Source organism: Pyxicephalus adspersus, chromosome 11 (assembly GCF_032062135.1).
Source record: "Pyxicephalus adspersus chromosome 11, UCB_Pads_2.0, whole genome shotgun sequence".
Taxonomy (NCBI): Eukaryota; Metazoa; Chordata; class Amphibia; order Anura; family Pyxicephalidae; genus Pyxicephalus; species Pyxicephalus adspersus.
In genome coordinates, this window is record NC_092868.1 from 49,241,148 (window position 1) to 49,265,868 (window position 24,721).

The 24,721-nt window shown below is 38.9% G+C and overlaps 1 protein-coding gene across 4 annotated transcripts in view; it reads right to left on the bottom strand.

Annotated features, from left to right (window-relative positions):
• Nucleotides 1-24,721, bottom strand: part of CHD5 (chromodomain helicase DNA binding protein 5) — a 98,551-nt gene that overhangs the window by 25,318 nt on the left and 48,512 nt on the right. For all 4 annotated transcript variants that reach the window (XM_072426935.1, XM_072426933.1, XM_072426932.1 and 1 more), the window contains exons 12-21: nucleotides 14,024-14,155; nucleotides 13,115-13,217; nucleotides 12,512-12,703; nucleotides 10,643-10,843; nucleotides 9,303-9,440; nucleotides 8,335-8,456; nucleotides 4,168-4,341; nucleotides 3,328-3,469; nucleotides 2,615-2,746; nucleotides 1,336-1,453 (exon numbers count right to left, since the gene is read on the bottom strand). In XM_072426935.1, the coding sequence (XP_072283036.1) occupies nucleotides 1,336-1,453; nucleotides 2,615-2,746; nucleotides 3,328-3,469; nucleotides 4,168-4,341; nucleotides 8,335-8,456; nucleotides 9,303-9,440; nucleotides 10,643-10,843; nucleotides 12,512-12,703; nucleotides 13,115-13,217; nucleotides 14,024-14,155 (1,454 nt within the window). The remainder of the gene's footprint in view (nucleotides 1-1,335; nucleotides 1,454-2,614; nucleotides 2,747-3,327; nucleotides 3,470-4,167; nucleotides 4,342-8,334; nucleotides 8,457-9,302; nucleotides 9,441-10,642; nucleotides 10,844-12,511; nucleotides 12,704-13,114; nucleotides 13,218-14,023; nucleotides 14,156-24,721) is intronic.

A 24,721-nucleotide genomic window follows, 5' to 3' on the forward strand; every position in this document is an offset into this window, starting at 1 on the left:
GGGGGAGGGGGGGAGAGGACCCTGCGCCAAAGATCTTACAATCTAGGAGGTGGGGAAAGTAACACTAATAGGAGGGGAGATATGTAGTGGTGAGAAGTAGTGAGGGTTTCAAAAGACAGAAGACGAGTAGGCAAGTTTGAAAAAATTTGAGTGCTCTTTTAAATGAGCAGAAAGTAGGAGCAAGCCGAATAGGGTGAGGAAGACCATTCCAGAGAATCGGGGCAGCTCTACAAAAGTCTTGTAGCCGTGCGTGTGAGGAAGTCAGTTGTAGGTCATTGGATGAGCGGAGAGAGCAATGGGATGGGTTATGGACAACTAGTAATGTTGGCATGAAGACATGGCATTATGGGTAATCCTTACCAAGGTTCTAGACAACAAGCAGTCTGGGGGTTTAGTAGTAACACTGTCACTGGTACACAAAATAATCAGTCATCAGACAGCAATTGCCCTATTTATCATTGAAGTGCTATGGTCATTTCATGTCTTTATAACTAATATGAAGTCATTTTACTTCAATGTTTAGCCATACATTCCTATGGAAATAGGTTGGTCTGCCAGGCCACTTGTAACAGGAAATGCCAGCTGGGAAAAGCTGGTGGGATAATGTAAACAGACAGAGACTGAGGAAGAGAAAGAGTATTGTTCATGTCTTCCTTGTTTTTTATCAGTGCTTGCTTGTCTGTTCATTTTAGTAAAGTGTGTGTGTGTGTGTGTGTATATATATATATATACACACATACATATACACACACACACATATATATATATATATATATATATATATATACACACACATACACACACACATACACAAATGTATTACCTTAATATTAACTATTTGCCTGAACTGCATTGAAAACTGCTGTAGAACCAAGATTAAAATTTAGCATACCATACCATCCTTTTCCGGGATCTCCATATCAAATTATTTCCAGGCTCATGGCCAGGATCTTTATATGAAAACATTTGGGGCTTGTCTAGAATCTCAATATTAAAACATTTGGGGTTTTGTGACTGAGATCTCCATATCAAAACAATGATTAGGGATATCCTAAAACAGTCATACTCAACATTTATTGGCCATCCAAATGATGCAAACACTGTATTGGAACAAAAATATTTATTATCTTATTTAGTAAGTACCTGACAAATGTTCTAGCTTTTACCTTCCTATTTTTTGCCAGAGTTTTATTTTATTCCTATTGGAATTAATAAATTGCTTTTATAAAATATCTACATCTTAAGCTATTACAGCTACTTACAATCTTATGGCATTTGTATCAACTGGCAGCAATAATATAATTATGAAGGTTTATGCTATTAGCACAGTAGTACCATTAAACCTGTCAATTGCCTCTTGGCGAAGGCCTCCTGTGATTCCACCATCTATCCGCTCGTACTTATAGCCTTCGTACTCCAAGAAATCTTCAAGTAAATCCAGCATTTTTGTCATCTTTAAAAATATAAAAAAACAGTGATTGCATTTTTATAGTACAAAACAATGTGGCATTTTTGACAATTATAAACAGGGTTGTTTTTGGAGAAAGGTGAAAAAGATTTTTGCCTTTTGAGGGTGGCACAATATGAAAGCAGCCAGAGGTCTAAATATTTAGATATTGATATAGGTGTATATATATATTTTTTTTCAATATGTTAGAGGCAAGGGTCTCTGTACCGGCTCTCATCTGTTGGTTTCTGAACCCCTCCACCCAGGAACCTGACTGCACTGGTGCTGTATATTATAATAGTATAATATGCTGGCACATAAAAATCTGATTTTGTATTTAGAAGCAAAGACAACTTCTTCAGGGGGCAAATTATATTGCTCAACATTTCTGTTGAATTTTGCACAACTGTTTGCAGTTGGAAGGGCAAGGTATGACAACGAGTGACCAGTCTATGACACCAAAATGTTCGGACCTGACCCTGATTACATAAGATAATATTTAAGTGATACGGAATTTCTTTTATTTTTCTTTAGAAACTGGATTGATGTCCTGCCCTGTAATCCCTAAATCTCAAGAGTTTATTGACATTTGTTAAAAGTATGGTTTTCCATAGAGATCAGATCCTGGCTTTTTGGGTAACGCCATCACAACAAGTGTTTTGCTACTTTATATGTATTTATTGGCCCGAAAACTATTTCCAGGATCATTTTCTGTATGGGATTTATATACAACAGATTTGTATTGCTAGGAAAATAGCTGTTGAAGAATGGTTGAAATCTGACCCTACACACATGTAGATTGTCAGACATGAAATTCTGTACTGCAGAACTGCTAACGGATTAAATATTTCCGTGAAAACAAATGCTAAAGCTGAAGGAAGTCCCCCTCACCCCCAATTATTTTAGGCGATACCTTTTTATTATAGCTTGTTTTTCGTCTATGCTGGTTATGGCCACACCTATACCTTAGAACATCCTTAACCAAGGATAGCTCGGTGCATTGCACACCTGCTTTGCAGCTATCTTGCAACCTATGAGGACACTTCGTTCATCCGGTATGTATATTTTACCTATGTTTGCACATTTTTTAAATTGGGAAAACCATTAGTTTTACAAGAAACCCTTGTGATGTCTTCTATGCTTTGTGAATGTTAAACATTTAGGTACCTGAGAAAAAATGAGGACTCGATGTCCTCCGTCTTTCAGTTTCTTCAGCATTTTCTGTAGCAGCATTAACTTCCCAGAGGATTTCACTAAAGAGCTTCCATCATAGGACCCGTTTGGCAACACCGGTGCCTCCTGTGTTCAGAAATCAGCAAGGCCATTATAAACTTTAACACGATGCTATTGTTGTGGAATGCCAATCAACTAAATACAGGGCTGAAAAACATATTTGTGAAGTGCCAAAAAGATATGTGAATGTGCCCTGATTTTTGCACAACCAAGGCCTGGACTTGTCAGCAAACTGCACTACAACTAAGCTATAAGACCTTGTCTTGAACCCACCCCAACCTGTATTTGTACATTCTTCTACTTACCCATCCTGTAGCCATGTACTGCTGTGCAGATGATATACAAGGCATTTAGCTGGACAGGTTGAAGTAATATAATAAATTAATATATACTAGTTCTTAATAAAGACTATTTTTTACCACATTTTTATGAATGCAACATGATGTTTTTATCTGCTTAAGTTAAGCTTTAACAAAAAAAACTTAAAGATTTTGGCTCTACATACACTTTAATTTGGCAGTAGGTGCAGGAAACTGCTTGGTGCAACAATGTCCTGCCTAGGAACTACAGGAAAATCAGCACAGCACTTAGATGTTTTGCAGGAAAAATAAATGAAGATATGAGATAAAAGATTGGAATTCTCTTACCACAGCAGCTACAGGAAAGAGGTACGGGTGATTGCAGCATTTCTTCAAGTCCATCATGATGTTCAGCAAGGACACCTGATTTCCTCCACCTTTGGAATTCAATGCTTCGAAATTTCGGGTCAAAATGAACTTATAATACTTCCTGCATCAACAAAAAAGGAAATTATCAGGTTGGGAAGAAGTGAGTGGGCATCTAATTGTTTATTATTCAATGGCACATTGATTTGTTAAACAACTAGTTAGCGGTTCAACTCTTCAGTATCTAACAAAAAAAAAGAAAAACCAATGGCGCATAACCACCAGAGCTCCACGACACATGACATGAAACCACAGTCACAACCAAACACATCACTGGACCTTTATTTCAAAGCTCAATAAGCGTGCAACAACACCACTGCCTCCAGCCAGGACAACCTAATAAAGTGGACCTCTCTGTATGGCTTAGCTGTGCTCACAGAACCATTTTAATGTTTTGGATACAGGATTATAGAGGCTGGAACCGTTGTTGGGTTTTATTGAGTCTGCATCCCTTCTAGGTAGATTCTATATTTGTCTTGGTAATACTGTAAGAAGGACAACATTGTAAGTAGAAACCAGAACAAGAGTTGATTGGAAATGCTCCATGGGGATTGTTTTGGTGACAAAAAAAGAGAATCCCAATTGGAGATTAGAGATTTTTAAACCGGTTGTATCTCAAGGATAGGAAGTGGTAGCAATTTTCTATGAAAAAAAAAGTTTGGCTTATAAATACACTTTAATAAAGACATTCAATTCATAAGCCAGGGTTTTCTTGGTTACCAACATGACATCTTGCGACAACAACCTGCAGATTGTACTTACTTCTGCATTTGGCTAAGCTCCACCCGCACTATTAATTCTGTTTTGGCTGGCATGTTCTTGAAGACATCTGCTTTCAGCCGTCGCAGCATGTGAGGCCCAAGCAAGTCATGGAGTTTTTTAATTTGGTCTTCCTTGGAGATGTCGGCAAACTCTTCCAGGAACCCGTCCAGATTGCTGGGAGGGAAACATCACAGAGAAATCAGGTTTGGTGATCACAGTCATGGCTTAAATTTCGCTCCAAAACCTGGGGTCATTCAGAAATAGAACACACACACAGAAATGATGGTGGGAAAACTGCATTAACCCAGAGCAACTCAAAACAGTTGACTCCAAAAACTACCTGTGATAGGGTGCAGAGCCTCTGTATTTTAGATCTGACCCCTAACTTATAGAAACGTTGCTTGCTAAAGCACTTGGTCAAAAAAATTAGTTTCAATCAAACAATTGCCATATTCAAAGGTGTAACTACGGCCATTGCAACCTATGCAGCAGCTACGGCTCTTTAAAATGCAGAAGGGGCCTGGTCAGTATCTGAAATGGGAATGTACAATTGGTATTTGAAAAAGTGAAACATTTCCTTTTTACTCACACTCATCTACCTGCCCAATCCTGTTTTGTTCTAGATGCCCCTAGAAGACAAGCTCCTTCCTATTTGAAAAACAGTAAAGCTTGGCACAACAATAGCCCATAAGTAAGAGACAAAGTCTTTGAATAACTCTGCCTGCATATGTGGACAGTTAAAGGGCCACGTTCAAGGGGGTGTAAGTATATTTGCATCATGGGCAACCAATGGTGGTTTTCCTGACACCTTTTTAGTTGCTTTCTGTTTGTGTACACCCCAACATTGGACTGCACCGTTCAAGGAGCCATGTATTTCCATCATTGTTTTGGATAGGGAGAATGGTTGACCATGCCTCTGCTCAGTCTGTTGTAGTCTTCTCCAGGTAAGTGGACGACTGGCTGATAATGTATAAACACAAAAGTGACAGCGGTCACCACTATAATATGAAGAGCCTCTGTATGGGTATTGTAATAGGGTCACTGAGAATTAATTTAATGAAAGCTGCAGATTTAGGAAAATTGATAATGAGACTCTTTGTTACAGTATGACATAGTAACATAGTAGATTAGGTGGAAAAAAGACATAAAATCCATCAAGTTCAACCACTAGGGAAATAAACATATCCCAGATATAAAACCCTATGGAGATAGCTGGTCCAGAGGAAGGCAAAAAAAACCCTGGTACAGTACTGCTTCAACAGGAGAAAAAGAGGACATCTCAGTATATTACTTGAACATACAAAGTAAATTTAAGTAAACATAAAAATATTCAAAGGCAGAAGGGTTTGACTTTAATATTTTTGCCTAGAAGACAAAAAGAAGAGAGCCTCTACGGAAGAGAGTCAGAATGAACTAGTACCCAGGACAGCACAACCTGGTACTGCCCTACAGCATTTTCTTACATCGAAAGACAATGTTTTACATTTAATATAATGAATATCATATAGTTTTTTTTTCTTAGTAGATGCAAATTATATTTTAGGTTCCACAGTTGTTCAAGACGTTAGTGAACCTGTAGTGGATCTTTAGCCACACAAAATGAGCCCAGATTGTGTATACCCAAATATGTTTGCAGATTCCGGACTATCAAACCTCTATGAGTTTATTGGATATCCCATTGTAAAAAAAAGGCCCTTATAGAGTTCCCCCCTCCTTTGCAGCTTTATCAACCTTCACTGTTCAGGAATGAGGTTTCATAAGATGTTGGAGTGTGTGTCTGAATTGGTGTCCATTGAAAGAGCACTTGTGAGGTCAGGTACTGATGTCGGAGAGGACCTGGTTCCTATTTGATGTTCCAAATCATCCCAATGTTGTTCAGTAAAGTTTAGGTCCGGTATCTGTGCAGGCCACCCAAGTTTCTGCATGGCAAACTCACCAACAATATCTTCATGAACCTGGCTGTGTACAAAGGGGCCCAATCATCTGTAAAGGGCCTTTTCTGAGCTTATACTACAAAGCAGGAAGAGCACAGTTGTCCGAAATGTCTTTGTATGTTGTACCATCAACAGGTGCCCTTTGATAGAATCACCTTAACTCTGCGTTTCTTAAACTTTTTCATGTATCCTTGAAATATCTTTAGGGAACTTTTCTATAATCACTATATACTATATATGGTAGTCAGTGGGAAGAATTTATTTCTCTTACATTGGTGGCCATTGGAAAGAATGTCACCCTTACGGATAGCCAGCATTGATGTCAGTTAAACTCGAGAGGCACAAATTGCTCAAGGACCCCTAGTAAGCTCTGGAGGAACTCTGGTTGAGAAACACTACCTAACCTAATATTTGGAAGGGGAGGGGGATAGATACTTTTGATCATACGGTATATCTGTAACAAAAAAAAATACCTTTTAGTGTAAACCTATTGTGATATATTTTGCACTAGCATAGGACTTTTTTTTTTAATGATTGTTTGAAACAGCTTTATTCCTTTTTTCGTAAAATGACCACAGGTCGTATAATCATTAAGTGATATTCACATTTAAATAAAATACTACAAAACAGCAGGAATCCTTATTTGTGGAGCTTTCGCAGCAGGAGACACTTTTAAAATGTTAAAGCATCCAAAAAATGATGCAAATCATTGCTGGAAAAAAAAGCTCTTCTTGCAACGCTGCAATCAATATGCACTCTGCGTGACTCATCGCCTGCTCTCGCCTGGCTGCTGGGAACATGTGAAGACTCCCACTTATGAATAATTTATAAGTTACATTTTTCCACAGTCTCAGACAACAGATCCTAATGATGTTGACAAGACGGTAGAGGGAGGGATGGCGGCCAACCATGAAACAAAAGGAAGAAAAAATATACCAGAGGTGCCTAATGTCAGCAGCTTGTGTGTAAAGGGACACTGTAATATTTGTACAATTCATTTCAGATATATAAGGCCAGTTATGGTGCAACAACCATACCACTGAGTGGTAATATAAAAAAACAGAACTTTATTGATTTGTAGTATATGCCATATTTGCTTGCTGTATATGAGGGCCCTGCTTCCTTCTCAGTAGTGCTGCTTAATGAGTGTGATTCACTGTTACTCTGTCAAGTCAATAGGTCAAGTCTGACTAACTGAAAACAGACGTTTGTTAAGCCCAACTCAGTTTATTTCAACACTCCATATTACTGGGGTCCAAAGCTGTATGTGGTCTTTTGTCACACACCAGGTGGCTTTCAAAACTCAAGCAATCAGCAGTGGGAGTGTTGATTTGTTAAAGGGTGTAAGCACAGGAGCCTTTTTTCGGTCTCGTGTAAAATCTCATTGGTCACTAAATGCCCCTTGCCACTGCTTATCAGGCCTCAACTACACTTGTATAATTTCCATAGCCTCTGATCATCTCCTGTAGCATATCCACAGTCTCCAACTTTCTCCCTATAGTTGGTCTTTGGTTTCAAACTTTTCTTGTAGCATGCCTATAGACTCTTAACATCTTTAGCAGCCCATCTTCAATTTTTAAGCACTCCCAAAGCAAGTAATTGGTCTTGGACCTGACCCTCAGTCTCTGACTATCTTCAGTGTCCAACCACTTTAATAGAATGTCCACCAACTCTGCCCACCTTCTGTTATGTGTCCAAAAGGCTCTAATTGTCCTATAGTTGATTTTTGGTCTCCAACTCTTCTTGTAGCATGTCCATAGCCACTGAACATCTCCAGCAGCCCATCTTCAGTTTCATAGTCCATAGTCATGAACCTGATTTTCAGTCTTGGACAATCAACTCAGCTTGTCTTTGGTGCCCAACCACTCCTATAGAATGTCCACCATCACTCCCCACCTTCTGATATATGTCCACAGGCTCGGATAGACTTATGTATAATCTTTGTGGCCTGTGCATATTGTTATCGGTATACTAGTATTGGACTACCCAGCCAGTCTAATATAGGGATCTGGAATTTTATTTTGCCTACTAGTCTTCAAAGCAGAAGCAAAATTCCCAAACACATCTCAATGACCCTTGTTGTATCTAACAGATACATTTATCTCTCACAGCCTGATTTATCAAATGGCTTTCAATGATAAAACACATTATTTGTATAAACAGGTTAACTATATTTCTAGTACTTTTAATATGAGAAAAAGCCATATTGGTCTATATAAGCTGGGTGACTTACTTAAATCTATCAGGGGTCAGGAAGTTGAGAAGGTGAAAGAGTTCCTCTAGGTTATTCTGGAGTGGAGTCCCGGTGAGCAGCAGTTTGTAGTCAATCTTGTAGCTATTTAATACCCTAAAGAACTTGGAAAAAAACATTATGTGGTGGTAGCCTTCACCAGCAAGTAAACAGGTTGCAGGTCACATCTAAAACATACACCATATATTCAGTTACAATAGCTAGCTGGAATAGTAAAGGGTAATGAAAGATTAGCATTGAACATTTTCATTAAGTGGTTGTCCATTACTGGGCCCTTTATTAGGGTGATAGAGGTTTGGTATGCACTTTATTTGTAATATAAAAATGCTGTGTGTATATATATATATATATATATAACATTAAAGGGTTAGGTAAACCATAACAGCTTCCAGTTAACCTTTGTGAAAATCTATGATGAACCCAGGATATGGGTTTCCCACCTGCAACGGCTCTTATCTTTGAATAAAGTAGGTGACCCCCTCCAGGATCTCGCTACTTTTAGCTGAGGTAGTGTATGATGAGATGCGCTCAAATGAGGCATCAATAATCAATGCAAAATTTGACCCAGTAGTTCCAACACCAATATATCCCAATATGCAGAGAAAAACTCAATATATAGGTGATTTAAAATTTTCCTCATACAACTGTACTAAAAAGTACACATTGGACCGGATTTAATAAAGGTCTCCAAGACTTGAGAGGATAGACTATCACAGGTGATCCAGCAAACCTGGAACACAAACTTGGGATTGAAAACTTTTGCTAGCTAACAAGCAAATCATTTTTAGGAAATGCATAACAGGTTTGCTGGATCATCTTCTCCAGTCTTGGAGAGCTTTAAAAACAATTAGGCCTAATGTTGCAGACATTTATGGAAAGCCATTGTCTTAGTTACAGGGAAATAAGGTAAACATTACTCATTAATGGGAAAAGCTTTAACAATGACTTACTTTGGATTGGTTGTTCTTCAGGCGGTGAGCTTCATCTACCACCAGACATGCCCACTCAATGGAGCCCAGGATGGCGTGGTCAATCGTAATAAGTTCATACGATGTAAGCAGCACATGGAATTTTATTTGAGCTTCTTTCTAGTAAGTGGAATTCATCCCAAACAGAACACAGACAGCATAAAAATAATGCAGTTTCCACCAATTTATAGTGTATCAAAAAAAAAAAAAAAAAAAACATCTTGATATGTTAGACACACACTATTAGATTTATGCTTGGTCCAAGAAGGTACATGAGTGACAAAGCTATGTCGCCTTCATTGGCCCATCACTCCTGCCTGTGATCAAAGAAAAGGATAAGCCTTTCCTGACCAACGTTTAATCAATTTTCAGTCAAAATCAATCAAGAATTTTCTAGAATCTTCACCTAATTTTATACTTTTATTGAATTAACAGTTATTTTCAATCAGGGTTCCTTTAAAAAGTTGAGGGTTCCTTAAACTTTGGCTAGTTGAGCTCTCATTTGATCATGCCTACATAGTTCTGATTCTATCACCACTACAAGGCCAGAAGGATGCGACCAATGTTTGCCCTAGGTATCTGTAAGAGAAGCATTTTCCAAGGGCCCCCCGATTAATTTTAACAAGGGGTTCCCTGAAACCTCAAATAAATTCAAAGGTTCCTCGGCGGTAAAAATGTTAGGAAAGGCTGGGCTAATCTTTTTTAAAAAAAAATCACACTTTTTTTTTTTTATTATTAACATGGGGGTACCCCTGAAATAGCTTTCAGATCTTAGAGAACCCCTTGTAATTTCTTTATCGACAGCTCAGAGTATATTAGTGTGATGCTCAGTGAGAAAATGCCTTTTACCTTGTTGGTCAGTGGAAAGAATACCACCCTTTCTTCTTTGGAGAAAAAGAGCTAAGATATGCTAGCTGCTTTTTAGCCAGGAAGTAAGGTGTGAAGATATAACTGCACACTGTGAGAATTTCACATTTTCAGTCCAGGATAAGAGCTCCTACAGCTGTTCGAGACTGAAGGTAAGGGTTGGAACCTCTCACCCTGATCTGAAACCTTTCAGGCCTGGCAATTAACCACTCATAGCTGGGAACTGTTGTATTTGGGAAGTCACATGCTACCCCATTCCAGGAAAGCCACCTCTATTACAGCATTGGAGTGAAGGCTTCTGCTGAGCAAGGAGGTGACCAGGCAGGTTGGCCATCAGCAGAAGCATCCACTCTGTCCGCAGTGTCTGCTTAAAGTAGGATCCAATACAATGATATAGGAAACCTTTACATTTTGAAATCCCCAAACGCATAGGTGTAGTACCATAGTGTCCTTACTTTCATTCTGAAAACCTTCTTCCCGCTCTTGATGGCGTTGTCCTCGAAGGAGAATTCATTTTCTCTGATAACAGCTCTGCTGTCTTTATCACCAGTGTACGTCACCACGTAAAACTCTGGTGCCCACATCTCAAATTCTCTCTCCCAGTTGATGATGGTGGATAAGGGAGCGCTCACAAGGTACGGACCTTTAGAGTGACCCTGAAAAGACACAGCATGGACAATAAATTGGAGTGAGCAAAAATAAGAGGGCAGCCCGACCATTTGAGCTGTGTTGAACAGTAATACCATTACCATTACTGGTCAGGCTACCTACTTCTAAATCTAAGTTTAAAGACTCCTCGGTCACTTAGTGTACTTCTGATGTATTTTAAAAGTTGAATTTGAACAAAGGAAACATTTAAAAAAAATGCAAATGGACATTCATAATATTCATATAATAATAAGACATATGGGAAATAAACATGTAAAACTGAGACAAGACCTCCACCTGTTGGCTGCATATGCAAATATAAAATATTTGTATTCAATACTTCATGTTACTCCCTCACTTTTTTACCAAAATAAAAAAAAAAAAACATATGTTATTTTTTTGTTTTGGATCATAAAAGAGAATATGTATAAAACCATAATGAATGTTATTTGTGCACTGCAAATATACATTTCTTGAAGAGTCATTCCCTGCGCTCCTAATTCTCAGCCATGTGTTCTGTACAGGTTTATTACAATATTCATGCCACGCAATCTCCCCAAAGTAACCCTGTCCCTGAAATTAAGGTTTTTGGAAAACACCATCTGGTGTAGTTATCCTTCCCTTTAAGTCATGAATGCAAGAGCTCACATCTGCTTCAGGTGGGATTGTCACACTTGGGAATGACAAAATAATTCCTGTCTATCCTACCATTTATCAGGAGCAATCATCAAAGTTTGAGGACATGCCCATCTGGAAGCCTGCAAAAATGCCAGCTTTAGCACACTGTGTGACTGCAACAGGGCCCAGAGACTTTGCAACTTAATCCTCACTCTAATGCTCCATTATTTATAAAACGACCCCCCGCCCCCCCCCCGACCCCCCAAGCTTACAATAAATATTCTGGGATTTTCTTATATAACATTATAATTGGAAAAGGAAATGAGGAATGTAGGTGGTACAGAAACCCAATTAAAAGCCATCTAAATGCTTTTTAGTTACTGTGGTTTCCTGTACTTTATGCCAAGCACTCCTCACAGATTTACCATAGCCTATATAAATGCAAAATTTTAAAATATTTTAGTGGTTTTACAATATACTTAGCATTTATTATGTATATTGCAATGATTATTACGTTTGTATGGACTACATTTGTGGTGGGCTGCTTGAAACCAATGGTCTGATTCCAATAACAATAAGTTATAAAAAGCTAGAAAAAATACAATAATTCTTAGCGAGCCCCGATAGCTGTAAGCCACCACTAGCACAATAGGCCCCAAAAGCCAACACCAGCACAATAGGCCCCAAAAGCCAACACCAGCACAATAGGCCCCAAAAGCCAACACTGGCACAATAAGCCCTGAAAGCCACCACTGGCGCAAAACTTCCTAAAACCACCATAGGTCACACATCTGTAGCAGATGTTAGGACTTTATTGGCATGTTATTTTTTTTTATACAAATTAGACTGCCCAAGCTTTAGGTTGACGGTAAAGATATACAAATATGAAAATTGGCTGACATTTGCATTGGGAGTAAGCTATAAGGTACGTTTGCCTATGGACACAATCTGTTGAACTTAGAGAGGTCTGCCATATTGTAGAATACAAAAGCTCATACATTCCAAAGCTTTAATTTAATTTCTTTAAGCTCATCAGCCATGAAACAATAGCGGGTTACCTCTTTGTAAAGGGAATAGAGGAACACGATGGTCTGAACTGTCTTTCCAAGTCCCATTTCATCTGCAAGGATTGTGTCCGTCCCCTGTGCCCAGGAAAACCTTAGCCAGTTAAGTCCCTCAAGCTGGTATGGGTGTAAAGTGCCACCAGTGGCATTGATGTACCATGGCTGCTTATCAAACTTCACTGTAGGCTGAAACAAAGAAACATAACCTGTGACAAAACCTGTGAATGCAATACATATAATGGAGACACTTGAATTTCTCTGGTGGCAATTCTTTATTGGTGACATTTCTGTACCATACACCTGGACTTATTCCTGATCATCTCAAAGCTCAATTTTTGATCATTTATAGCAGGTAATGGAGTTAAGTTTTAATAATAAGAGCTACAGAAAATGTGCCTAAGGTGTCCACCAAAATGGTCAAAAGAGAAGATACCTTTGGTTCAACCCAATGAGAATGAAAGGTTTTATAAGTATCCTTATCAGATAGCAGGACAACATGGAGGCTGTTGGCTACCATAGTGAAGCTCACATTATGCATCAATAACCGGTGTATTGGCCCAAACAAGTTTTTCATTCATAAGGGCTATTATTACTTACATCAACTATGGGTGTCAGTGGAGGTTTCTCTTTTTCGTCCTGCCGTTTCCTGCTGTGTCTATATTTGGCCGGAGTTCTTGCTTCTTCTCCCAGCATTAACTCCCTGAAACAGAGAACATATATTAGACACCTGCATGTTCCAACAGGATCCTCCTTACACTAGGGTAGAAACTGTTCAGAGTGTGAGAATTCAGAGTGTGATACAATAGGGGTAGCAACTACTACCACTATATAAAAAAACACATAAGGAGTGTTTTTTCTTTACATACACCATGGCTGGGTTCACACTTTCCACTGGCTGTGTAATTTACAATTTACCGGCACCCCAAAACACCAAGTTAGTACCGCTACAATGCACATTTGCAGCATACCACAAATACAGTGGCACTACCGCATGTTGAGGTGTGCCATGTTCCATAATTTGCCATTTGGTGGAGTGCCAGACTATTTATTTTAATTCAACAAATGTGCATTATTAAAATGGACTGGAATAGAAAATTGTAAAAAGAGCCTGGGCAAAGGTAACCTGTGCTGAGAGGATATGAAAATTGCTTACCTCACTTTTATAAGTGATCATATTCCCATTGCCTGACTATGACGCCGATTTCATGGCTTTGGTAATTTATAATGGATTATGTGACTTTATTGACTTTTTTATCCCCATGTTTATTCCAGGCCAGAAATTTAAAGTTTTGAATCCCAGATCACCAATGGCAGCCTATTTTTTTCATTCAGTACAGGTTTCTTTTAGGCAGATCTTCCTTATACCTGGCATTTTGTACTCCACCATCCATGCCAATATATGATTCAGCCATATAGCAGCAGTAGGGTGAAAGATCAAACTTGTTAAGTAATCAGGACAGCGCCAAGGTGCTTAGCTTTGTATCTCCCCTAGCAGAAGATCAATACCTGTGGTCCCAGTAAGCTTGTCTGAGATGCTCATAGTCCGGAATGTCAATGTCATCAATCTCCCAGGTGCACTGGTCGTAAGGTAAGTCCTTCCACTTAATCAGATAATGGATGTCTCCCTTCTTATCAAGACTGCAAATAAACAAGAGGTCATTTAATAAGGTTCTTTTACAACATCTTTAGGCAGCTTTACGAGTCATTGTATAAAACCGTGTTTAAAGACCTGCACAGACACTCAATAATTGGGCTGGAAATGATCATTATTGATTACTGACAGTAGAACAAACAGGCCCTATACAACCATGGAGAGGGCAATGGGTCACATCCCACTCATTAGGAAACAGCAGCAATGGTTTGTGTAGGTCGTTTTGTAATTCGGCACAGTGGATCACTAATTGATGTTTAAAGATGTGCAAACCTACAGCTAACAAATGTTAGTGGTTGGCTCAGTAAATAAAAATCTAGCATCTGTCAAGGATTTAAGAGTCAACTCTAGCTAATACAAAATAAACATTTGGATAACCAGGTGGAAATTTGCAAATATAATGCTAATATATCAGTAAGGGCCATTTCAGACCTGTGGTGAGCCGCAGTGTTCTGCCGCAGGCTCAGCCGAGGTCCCAACTGCTCCGATTCAAGTAAATGGGAGTGATTGAGAACGATTTAGTTCATGCAGATTCAGCAGAATGCAGTGCAGTTCCGAAAAGTGGCAAATTGTGTTTGGCCACAGGCTTGCTTTTGTAAGAACCGTGATCAGCCACAATTATGTGCAAATGTGGTTACCTACGGTGCACTCTGCCACTCCTGGGCACAGGGCATCAGTTTCTAATGTACCCAAGAGTGGCAAACCACATGGTTTCCCCCCGCAAGTATGATAGGGCCCTAAAACATTTTTGCACCTGCTCAGTGATGGATAAAAATAGCATTGGTGCATTGTACTGGGCTCCAACGGGAAGCAAAAAGTATGTTTTAAACACTTTTGCTTCCAAAGCCATTTTTTTTTATCTTGGAGCTTTTTTTATGCATGACAATATTCTTCACACCTAAAAACATTACATTTTTACTGGAAACAGACACTGTAGTATAAAATGATGGTAGTTGCAATTTATTTTGGGTTATGCAATATTGGTACCATGGTTTGCAAAAATCTATATTTTCATTATCAGTGCACACAAATGCAAAATAATCTCTGTTTTTGGTAAAAAAACAAAAACAAAAAAAAACGATGATGCCATGCATGGCAGACCTCAAAGCTTAGTATACACAACATTGTCCATAGGTTACACAGTAAAAGTCTTTTCAGATCATCAGTTTAAAGTGAGCCTTGAATGACGGCTCTAGAACAGGGGTCAGCAACCTTTACTATGAAAAGAGCCATTTTGCCTCCTCTTCCACTAAAGAAAAATAGTCTGGAGCCGCAAAACATAACACAGCTTATAAAAAAAGATTAAAAGATATAAAGTTTATTTTTTACCCTTTACAACAACAGAATACAACAAACAGAAGTGCAGTGTGCATGTGTAGGCCTACTTTGAAATCCATTAAACACTGAGTTATGCCCCTAGTATCTTAATTTTCTTATGAATTTGTGCAATATTTATTGTATTTCACTGGATTTATTGTACTCATGATTAAAGTAATAAGTAATCTTTCTTGTATATACTTTATAAATTTTAAAGTCCAGCAATCAGAATTTGTTTTCCCCAAATTATTAGGCAATTTATTTGGTAATTGATAAATAGATTATTAAGTTTTTAAATATATATAATAATAATATTATTAATATAAAGTTACATAAATTAATATAAAGCCTACATAATTATGTATATCAAATATTACATTGTAGGATTAAATCCTAAGAAACTGACATTTGAGCAGGGTAGATTTTTTTGATGGGCAGAGTTCTTTATGTTCTGGCCCAACGATGAAATTTTAGGGGGTGTTAGTCACAGGTGTCCCCCACTTGCACCTACATTTTTGGGTTTGTACATCTCCCCATTCCAGAGAAATTGGGGTTTAAAGTAGGGAACTGGACAGGGTGGTGTAGTATGACATTCTAGTTTTGCGACAGGTAGGTATAAATTTGGGGTTTGCACCTCTTTGCTATGTAAGCTGCCCCGGGGGTCCATAATTTTTATGTTTAACTTCGACCTTCTGGACACACTTACTGTTGAAACAGCAAACCTGATGTTCAATTTTAACTATTTTTTAAAATTATGACGGCCATATTTTGAAAGTTGTTAAAGGTGGGGAGCTTAAACTTGGGGTACTGCTAGCTATGAGGGTCTTCTATGTACGACATACTGTTTAGGAGATATGGAGGTTTGTACTGGGAGAGACGTAAGTCTGCAGAACATGACATGCTGCATTCATACACAAACACAGCTGTGAAACTTTCCTGACGATTACAAGCCCCCTGCTAGATTTATTGCACGGGTAGATTTTTTCGTTAGAACACCGGAAGGGGAATCCCCCTTCTCCGCGTTGTCTACAGGAGGAAGGGGATCCACCATCAGGGATCTCCCGTCGGCGGCCCAAGGGAGCCACAACAAGGAGGCTGAAAAGTCGCATACGGCTCCGAAGCCACGGGTTGCCGACCCCTGCTCTAGAATTAGCGCTCCCACTCTGGGGTACACAGCGATGCTTCATACCTGTGGTACACCTGCTGTTTTATGTATGTATGTATGAGAGGTTTGCATTTTTTATGTATGTATGTATGAGAGGGTTTGAAAATATTTTTGAGCTGTTTTTATTAAACATTTCTATCACTTAAGGTAGCCTAATTTCTTGAATAGGAGACCTAATTATTGGGCACCACATCCCCGTTTGCAATTAAAAACACACTTTTTACTTTTTGGGATTTTTTAGGTACCCTTACAAAACTTGACACATGTTTAAAAATGTTTACATAATTTGCACTCAGTCATTAAAAAACATGAATCTTTTATACACAAATTAAATCTATACCATAATTTGCATCATACAAATCACATCATGTATATTTTTTGAATAGGAAATGTTATTACATTGAATTAAATTTTAAATTAAAGTTTTAAATTAAATTAAAGTTCTTCGTCCTTAACGCGTTTCATCCAAAGGGTTCATCAGAAGGACATACTTTTTCCTCCGTCTACATCAAAATTTCTACATTCTATATCCAAAAATAAGCCGATTTTTCTTGAAATTGTATTGGAATCCCTCAGTTGTACCAATCGACCAATTCATCAATCTTTGTTAATGATCAAAAATGCAGATCCCACACCCCAATGCCAGCAAATTATCACCACAGGTGCCTCCAAAGTGATGAGAAAGGACACCTAATATTTCTTTAATAGTTCACTTTCCATGGAATCCGGTGCTACATTGAGGCATAAGCATTAACCATCTCTATAACACTAGATTTCCTTCTCCGGGGTAGGGATTCCGCACATTCATTCTAAACGTGCAGAATCCCTACCCCAGAGAAGGAATCTTCTTTTTTTTAGGTTTTGACATAAGTCAATTAGATCACTGTAGAATGCCGTTTTAATATGTAAACTGCAGAGGAAAGGGAGGCACCTGAATGGATTGGCATTATCATGGACGATATTCTTATTGCCCTGGACAAAATGAACAGCTGCAAAATGTGTAAGCTAGTTTATGGGATGAAAAAGCCAAAAGCAGCCTTAGATCTAAATAGATCCAGATCTCAAACTTAGAGCCCCGAAAAGAATAATAAATCATTTCGTGTATTAAACTAAAACTTGCACAATAAAGAGAACCAGTCTTAAATGCCCTGTTTAGGATGCCTGCTATTAGCATTATTCTTCAAAAAAAGCTATTTCTATGCTTCAATTTGGATCCAATTTTTTCTGGATTCAAAGTTTCCCTGCTTTTATTACTAATCCCCATCACTTACATTTTAGTTTTAAGGTAGAAGCAAAGTTTAATTATCAGCAATTTTACAAGTCTGGTAGGTCACAACACAGAGCCACAACTTTAACATAGCCCTTAAAGTGGACCTATCACCAGGTTTTACTTTATATATCAAAGGTTTCCAACATTTTTTGGGTCAGAGCCCACTTTTTCAAGGAGTGAATCGATAGCAGTATTAAAAAACAAGGACAGATTTTTTAAATGATTTCATTAGAAGATACTAACAGTATTGGAGTATTACTCAAAATATAATTTAAAAATGTATATAGTAAAAAAACAAATATAATATTAGTGAGATGAGCTTCGTGGCAACTGGTCAGCTATGTGTAACAGGCACTCCGCCAGCCGCTCAGTCCCTCGCACAGCAGCGTCCGCAGATTTGACTCCAGATGGCAGTGAGGGGTACCGAGTTTCTCCCCCTAAGCAAGGTTCCATGGCATGGGGAACGGGTAACCGCAACCTCACTGCCAGTCTGAACGAAGCCATAAAGTTTGGTAAGCGGGTAAATCTATATTTGAGGCACCACAGCATACAGACAATTGGCAGTACCCTAATGCTCAATGCCATAAAAGTTGTAATATCCAAACTCAATTTGGGGACCCTGGTCTCGAAATAGCACAATTTTTACTTTAGGCAGAAGGGTAGATAACCCCTTTTCAATAAATGCTTTAAAAAAATAAAATAAAAAGGCAAAGCCCTCCCTCTTTGTCATTACTGCCGAGGCAGTAAAGACTAAATGTGAGCGCAGAGCCTCCTGGGATACACACATCATGAATCCCAGGAGGCTTGGGATCTGAGAACAGGCATATGCAGGAGGAACTTTTCTGTCATTGAAAAAAGAAAGATGGCGATCTCACACATGCGCAGTAATATCAGCATTTTTTTTGACAAATACAGCAACATATTGTCACCGATCTGTGCAAATAAAGGTGTCCTCTTTTTTATTTTTACTTTAGGTCCACTTTAATGAGAAAATACTCCTGATTCTTATTTGGATTTTATGTTTAGGACTCCTTATCTGGCAACAATGTTCAGGGGGCTGAAATGAAGTTTAGTATCCGCTCCCAGGGTCCCCTGAACATTTCACATTTGTACAACAATTGGTGTGGGAGATATAAAGGTTTATACATTGGGGGTAATGACAGCAGCATGGACAGAGACACAGCTCTCATGCTGCTGCTGGTGTACGAGGGGTGGGAAATTTTTCCCAGTATAAGGTGGGTGGGGAGAAGCACAGCCAAGGTCTATAGAACACGCCAACTCTCGGGGAGCTCAGACTAGAGATAGAAGACAGGACAACTGTCTCTCCCACTCCCAACAATGACAGCGCACTATTGGGCCGCCCATGCCAAAAGGGCTGTGGATCAAACGGAGGAAGAAGAGCTGGGCAGCACACAGGGAGAGGGATCCCTAGGCGTATTGCCCAAGGGGGCGGTGGCTGGTCCTTGGACCAGAAATGCTCCCTTAGATTTCTTCAGCACCCACCGCTGGGTGGTACCACCCCATTGGGAACCTATGCTTATTATGAAAGTGTGGATAAAAATGTTTTTTTTTTTTTTTTTTTAAGGAGCAGCAGCAGTAAAATCGGAATGGGAAGTCCAAAGCCTCCTGGAATACGTTTCCCATATTTCTGATCATGGGCATGCACAGAATGGGCTTTTCTGGCAATATATGTGCAGTGAAAGCTGCAATATTTATGTTTACAGGAGCATACGTACTTGATCCTGCCCAGAACAGAATTGGGTAACGTAAGCAGAACCAAGAAAGAAAATGGTGGTGTCCAGTGGTTCTTCTGCATCAAACGGAAGGTAATTGTAAAGCGATTAAGGGTTCCGCTTTAAGCTCTAGTCTAATGATTTTGACTAGATAGCCTCACTTCACTGCAGGCAGGAGAAATCATTTTTCAGTCTCCTTCCCCAGGGATTAAATTAAAATACTGTAGCAAGTCACAAGGGGCTAGAATGCAATGGTGCCTGATCTGTATCAGACTTGTGTGCACAGCCAACCCCACAGACATCAGGATTCACATGACTGTCAGATCTGAGCTGGCATTCCAAGCCAAGTAGTAAATGTTGATCCTGGATGATGCCTGAAAAAATATGGCTTATATCCTCCTGCAGAGAAAGCATTGCAAGTGGTCATTCATCCGGAGGAATCACAGCAGTCTTATAATTGGTTGATCTGACAAGTTTAGGCAATTCATGTGAAAGTATCTTAACAGTGAATATAACGATGACCAAAGTTTGGAATATGATAAACCTTAGCATGTGGTCACTGTTTTCTTTTTCTGGATTTTTATGCCAGCAACACTTCCTGTCCAAGGGTGACTACACTTATTCACTGTATTGTATTTATGGCTGGGGCAGCATTGTCACCCATAGCTACTCCCTCCTGATTAAGACTTCGGAGCACCTTCCCTGTAACATAGGGAGGGGTGTAGGTTCTGATTCATGGGTTTTTGGTAGGCTCACCAGAAATAGCAAAACTCTTTCAATGGTACATTTGATAAACCAAAAGGGAGCATACATCGCCCTGATCTCACCAATTTCCTTTCTTCATATATCCTCCCACCTCATCCAACACGGAAGACAGAACTGGCAACCCGATACTTAACACATAGCCATCATTTAAATAATAATATGATAACTATCATTATAATCCCCGCAGCTCTCCAGTTTAATAATCAGATTCTAAAATAGAATTTATTATTTTGGGGCTCCCCCAGATGCAGCGGATACATCATTAAGCCCCTAATTGCAGTCTCCAATCTTGGATTTTAATCAGGTGTTGAGCATTATTACATTACGATGTTTAAAAAGAATAAAATATAGAAACTTCTTTTTTTGCTGTCAGTCGGGCTGGTAGTAGTCACAACATTAATTTTCCGGAACAGCGAGTTGCCATGGGGACAAGCGCAGATGTAAAATCCCAAAGCAATTTCAATGAATGCGCAGCCAAAATAATTCGGCACATGCATTATTATGCCTTTCTGCAATGATAAAAAAAAAAAGTTTACACTGTTTATTTCTCCCTGTGTCAATATTCCAGGTACAACTTAATGTGACAATAAGAGCAAACTGAATTATGACTAATGGCAGCAGATCACTTTTTAGTCTTTGCATTAAAAACGGGAGTTCCTCCTATATCTTTCGTTGGATACCAATTAGGCAGCAAGGTTCCCAACTCTGCCTAGCAGCTGCAGCTATTACATGGGGATTATCACTGAAATGAATGGGTCTGATTTATTAAAGCTCTCCAAGAGAAGATAGACTATCATGGAAGAACATGGGTGATCCAATAAACCTAGAATGGATCTGGTCCAGGGTTGAAAATATTTGCCAATCAATAGCAAATCATTTTTAAGAAATCCATAACAGGTTTCCTGAATCACCCAGGTGCTCCCATGACAGTCTATCTTCTCCAGTCTTTGAGAGCTTTAATAAATCAGTCCCATTATCTATCTAACATTATACAGAATGCAGCTGTAGGAGTGAGATTTTCTTACCCTTTTGTTCCCAAGAGATAAAAGCAGCCACTGAGAGCATAAACCTAATAATATTAATAATTTGCTAATAAACTTGGCCAATTTAAGTGAAAGGTGCATGCTGATTAGGCCCGTAAAGATTTATGAGAATTGTGACTTACCTGTAAAAGTCAAGGTTGGCACCACCTTTTTCACTCTTCATAGGTCTCCCTATTGCTCAGTGGCAGCCCCATTCAGACCTTTGCTTTACTCCAATGCAGGCATAGCTGTGCCATTGTGGTTTTATTCTTTTAGAGCATACAAAGGACATGGTACAGCTGCCTTGCCAATAATAAAAATAAAAGTGCAGGTCCAAGTTTAGTCCCCATTGCAGTACCTTGGCAGTCCATTCCCATTGAACAGGCTGCCATATGAAGCTAGTGTACCTAGGATATCCCAGCACCATTTACCAAAGGATAATGCCGGAGTTACTTTATCCCGACCTGGGTGAAGATAAGTAACACCGAATAGAAGAAAAAGAATATGGCAGTGCACAAGGCAGGATGAGGACAGGTGAGTGTACCTCAATAATTGTGATTAGTATATATATTATATAATTAATTAGTATATATAATATATTAGTATATATAATTATTATAGTATATATTATTATTTTTAAGTTGCATTTGAACTCTTACATGCATTTTGGCATAAACTATGACCTGCTTTTTTTCACTATTACCAAGGACAGGGAAACACATTAAAAACTCCTAAATGTAATAACAAGGGTTTTATTGTGTTGCCATTGTTTTATAGTCTCTCACCACATTTAAATACAAATAATAAATGCAGAAAAAAATGGGCGTAACTAATTTTAAAAACGCACAGCCTTTATTATCACCATTGCTTTTATGACCATTTTAGTGCCTTACAAAATGCACATTTAAATGCGACAGCATGGATGGGAGTTTTGACTTTATGTCCTACAGATAATCACAGCAGTAATTAACTCAAAAATCTGCGCTGACTGAAAACACAATATAGTTTTTCTTTTTCTTTAAATTAGTTTTTCCGGATTCATCCCTCTTGCAATAAAGAGTAGAGCTAATCAGTATAAAACCCAGGAAAGGCAGGACGGACGCGGACTTATCATTCCGAGCACATATGCAATTCGAGACAAGATATATTGTAACCGAAATGTACCATTTGAAATGGGAACATGAAAACCCATTATGATAAGTGCTCGAGCCGCCTGAACCATCAGATGGATGCTACGTGGACAGCCTTGTGCAGTCACCAGATAGTGATGTCATTCCTGGGAGTCTTGGAAACCTCTTGCCATGCATCTATGTGTATTAATGCAGATGCGGGTTTGCAGCAGATAAAACATGGGAGTCATTTAGATTTAAAGAGGTGGTGTCATTGTAAAAAAAAAAAATTCAAAAGAAAGGCTTTATACTCACCTGTCCTGTGTTCTTTTCATTAAAAAGTGGCCAATGTACTATGACGCAGGAAGAAATGTGGCCCACCCTTTCCGTGACATGGTACAAGGTGGATGTATTACCCGTCGGGGCGCCAATCACAATTAATTACCCAACGATTGGGGTATTAATGACTCACGATTGTTCATTATTATGCACTGCAGCAAATGTGGTCTAATGGCCAAGAAATATAATAGTGTCACCTCTCCACCCACAGACCGCTTATTGGGGAAATGACGGCGCACACTGATAGACATCAGCTTGGCTTTCCCTGCTTTTGCAGAAAGCATGAGCAGAGGAACTATCATGTCCCTCATTGGCACATGTGTGCAGCAGAGCCTGATTGGTCACTAATGTTGGCCCTCCCAAAGGGAATTACAGTGAGCATTTTGGATTGTAGCAAGTCAAAAGCTGCCCGCCTTATTTTCTAGCTGCAGGACATCAAGCATCATCTTAACCTTTCCCGCAGAACCTGACAGTCCTTGGTCCACCCTAGATTTTACTTTTTTCAATAGAAGCTCAGCACCAAATGTGGGTTACCTAGTACCCTAGAAATGGCCAATCTTCGAAATCGATATCAACCCATCAAGATATTTTTCTATTTTTACGACTTTTGCATTAGGGCTGATGGCTCTTGAGAAGAATACCAAGGCAGGGGGCTGTGAATTTTTTTAGGAAGCCACGTTCAGTAGCTGCTTGGCCCTTCTAACCAGTTATGATCAGTATTGTAAAGAGAAGTACAGAGAACCAGCGATGGGCTTTAAAGTAAGGTATGTAGTGAAATCGGAACATTTGATTTAAAAACTGCATTAGCTGTTAGGCTGATGAGGAAAGAAAGGAGGAACCAGGGGAAAGATTTCATTAAATAAATAACTCCTGCAGTTGACCTTTAAGAAGAGACATTCTGTAGGGTTATTTTTCTAAGTGTCAGACTGGAAGCCACTTGGGTGTATGAGAATATACAACACAGTTACTCCCAATGGTCCCAATAAACAATAAGCATGGTACCCTTGTGAAACCAGCAGCTCCTCCATGGCATTAACGGCGTTTATAGGGAGGGTTCCCATTAGTAGTGTGTTGAGATGGGGTCCCTCCTCGGCACAGTAATGACGACATAAGACTCACCATGATGGGCTGTCAGACCCAAGTTCTTTTTATGAGGTACCTCTTAAGAGTTTGGAATTCATTCTTTTTTTTTTTTTCAATTTTTTAATCAAGATGTAATATGAACGGAATTTAAATCCTCTGAAACAATAAAAGGATTACACCAGATGATATACTTCACTTTTCCTTATGGTTGTAAGATCATCTGTTCATTAATTTTGGTGGGTGATGACTAAGTTTAATTAAAGATTATTTTGCCCAACATCTGACATATTTCCCTAATTTGGATAACAGATTTGCTGTTGAAGCATGATGATACAACAAAGCTGGAAGAATGGACTACTCTGCTCACAGCAGCCAATTCTCATTTTATTCACTTTAATTAAGTCTTGCCATCACTGTCTTTACCAAGGGTATAAAAAAAAAAAGACATACACACACACACACACACACACACATATACTATAGTTTATTCTTATGAATCTATTTTTGGAGCATTGATTTTATGATATATCTATAGACTTTTTTTTAGTTTTATTATCTAATTTTCTGACCCTAGGACATAAGAAGAGGCAAGATAATTCTCTAAAAAGTCAGGATAATTTCCCCAAACTTTGTCATTGATTAAAGGTTTATTTCTACTAGTAAATTGCAATTCCAAACAGAAATATGAGATGTCATGCAAGAAGTGTCAACAACAGTACATGTGTTGGGTCACCATTCATTGGTAAGCAC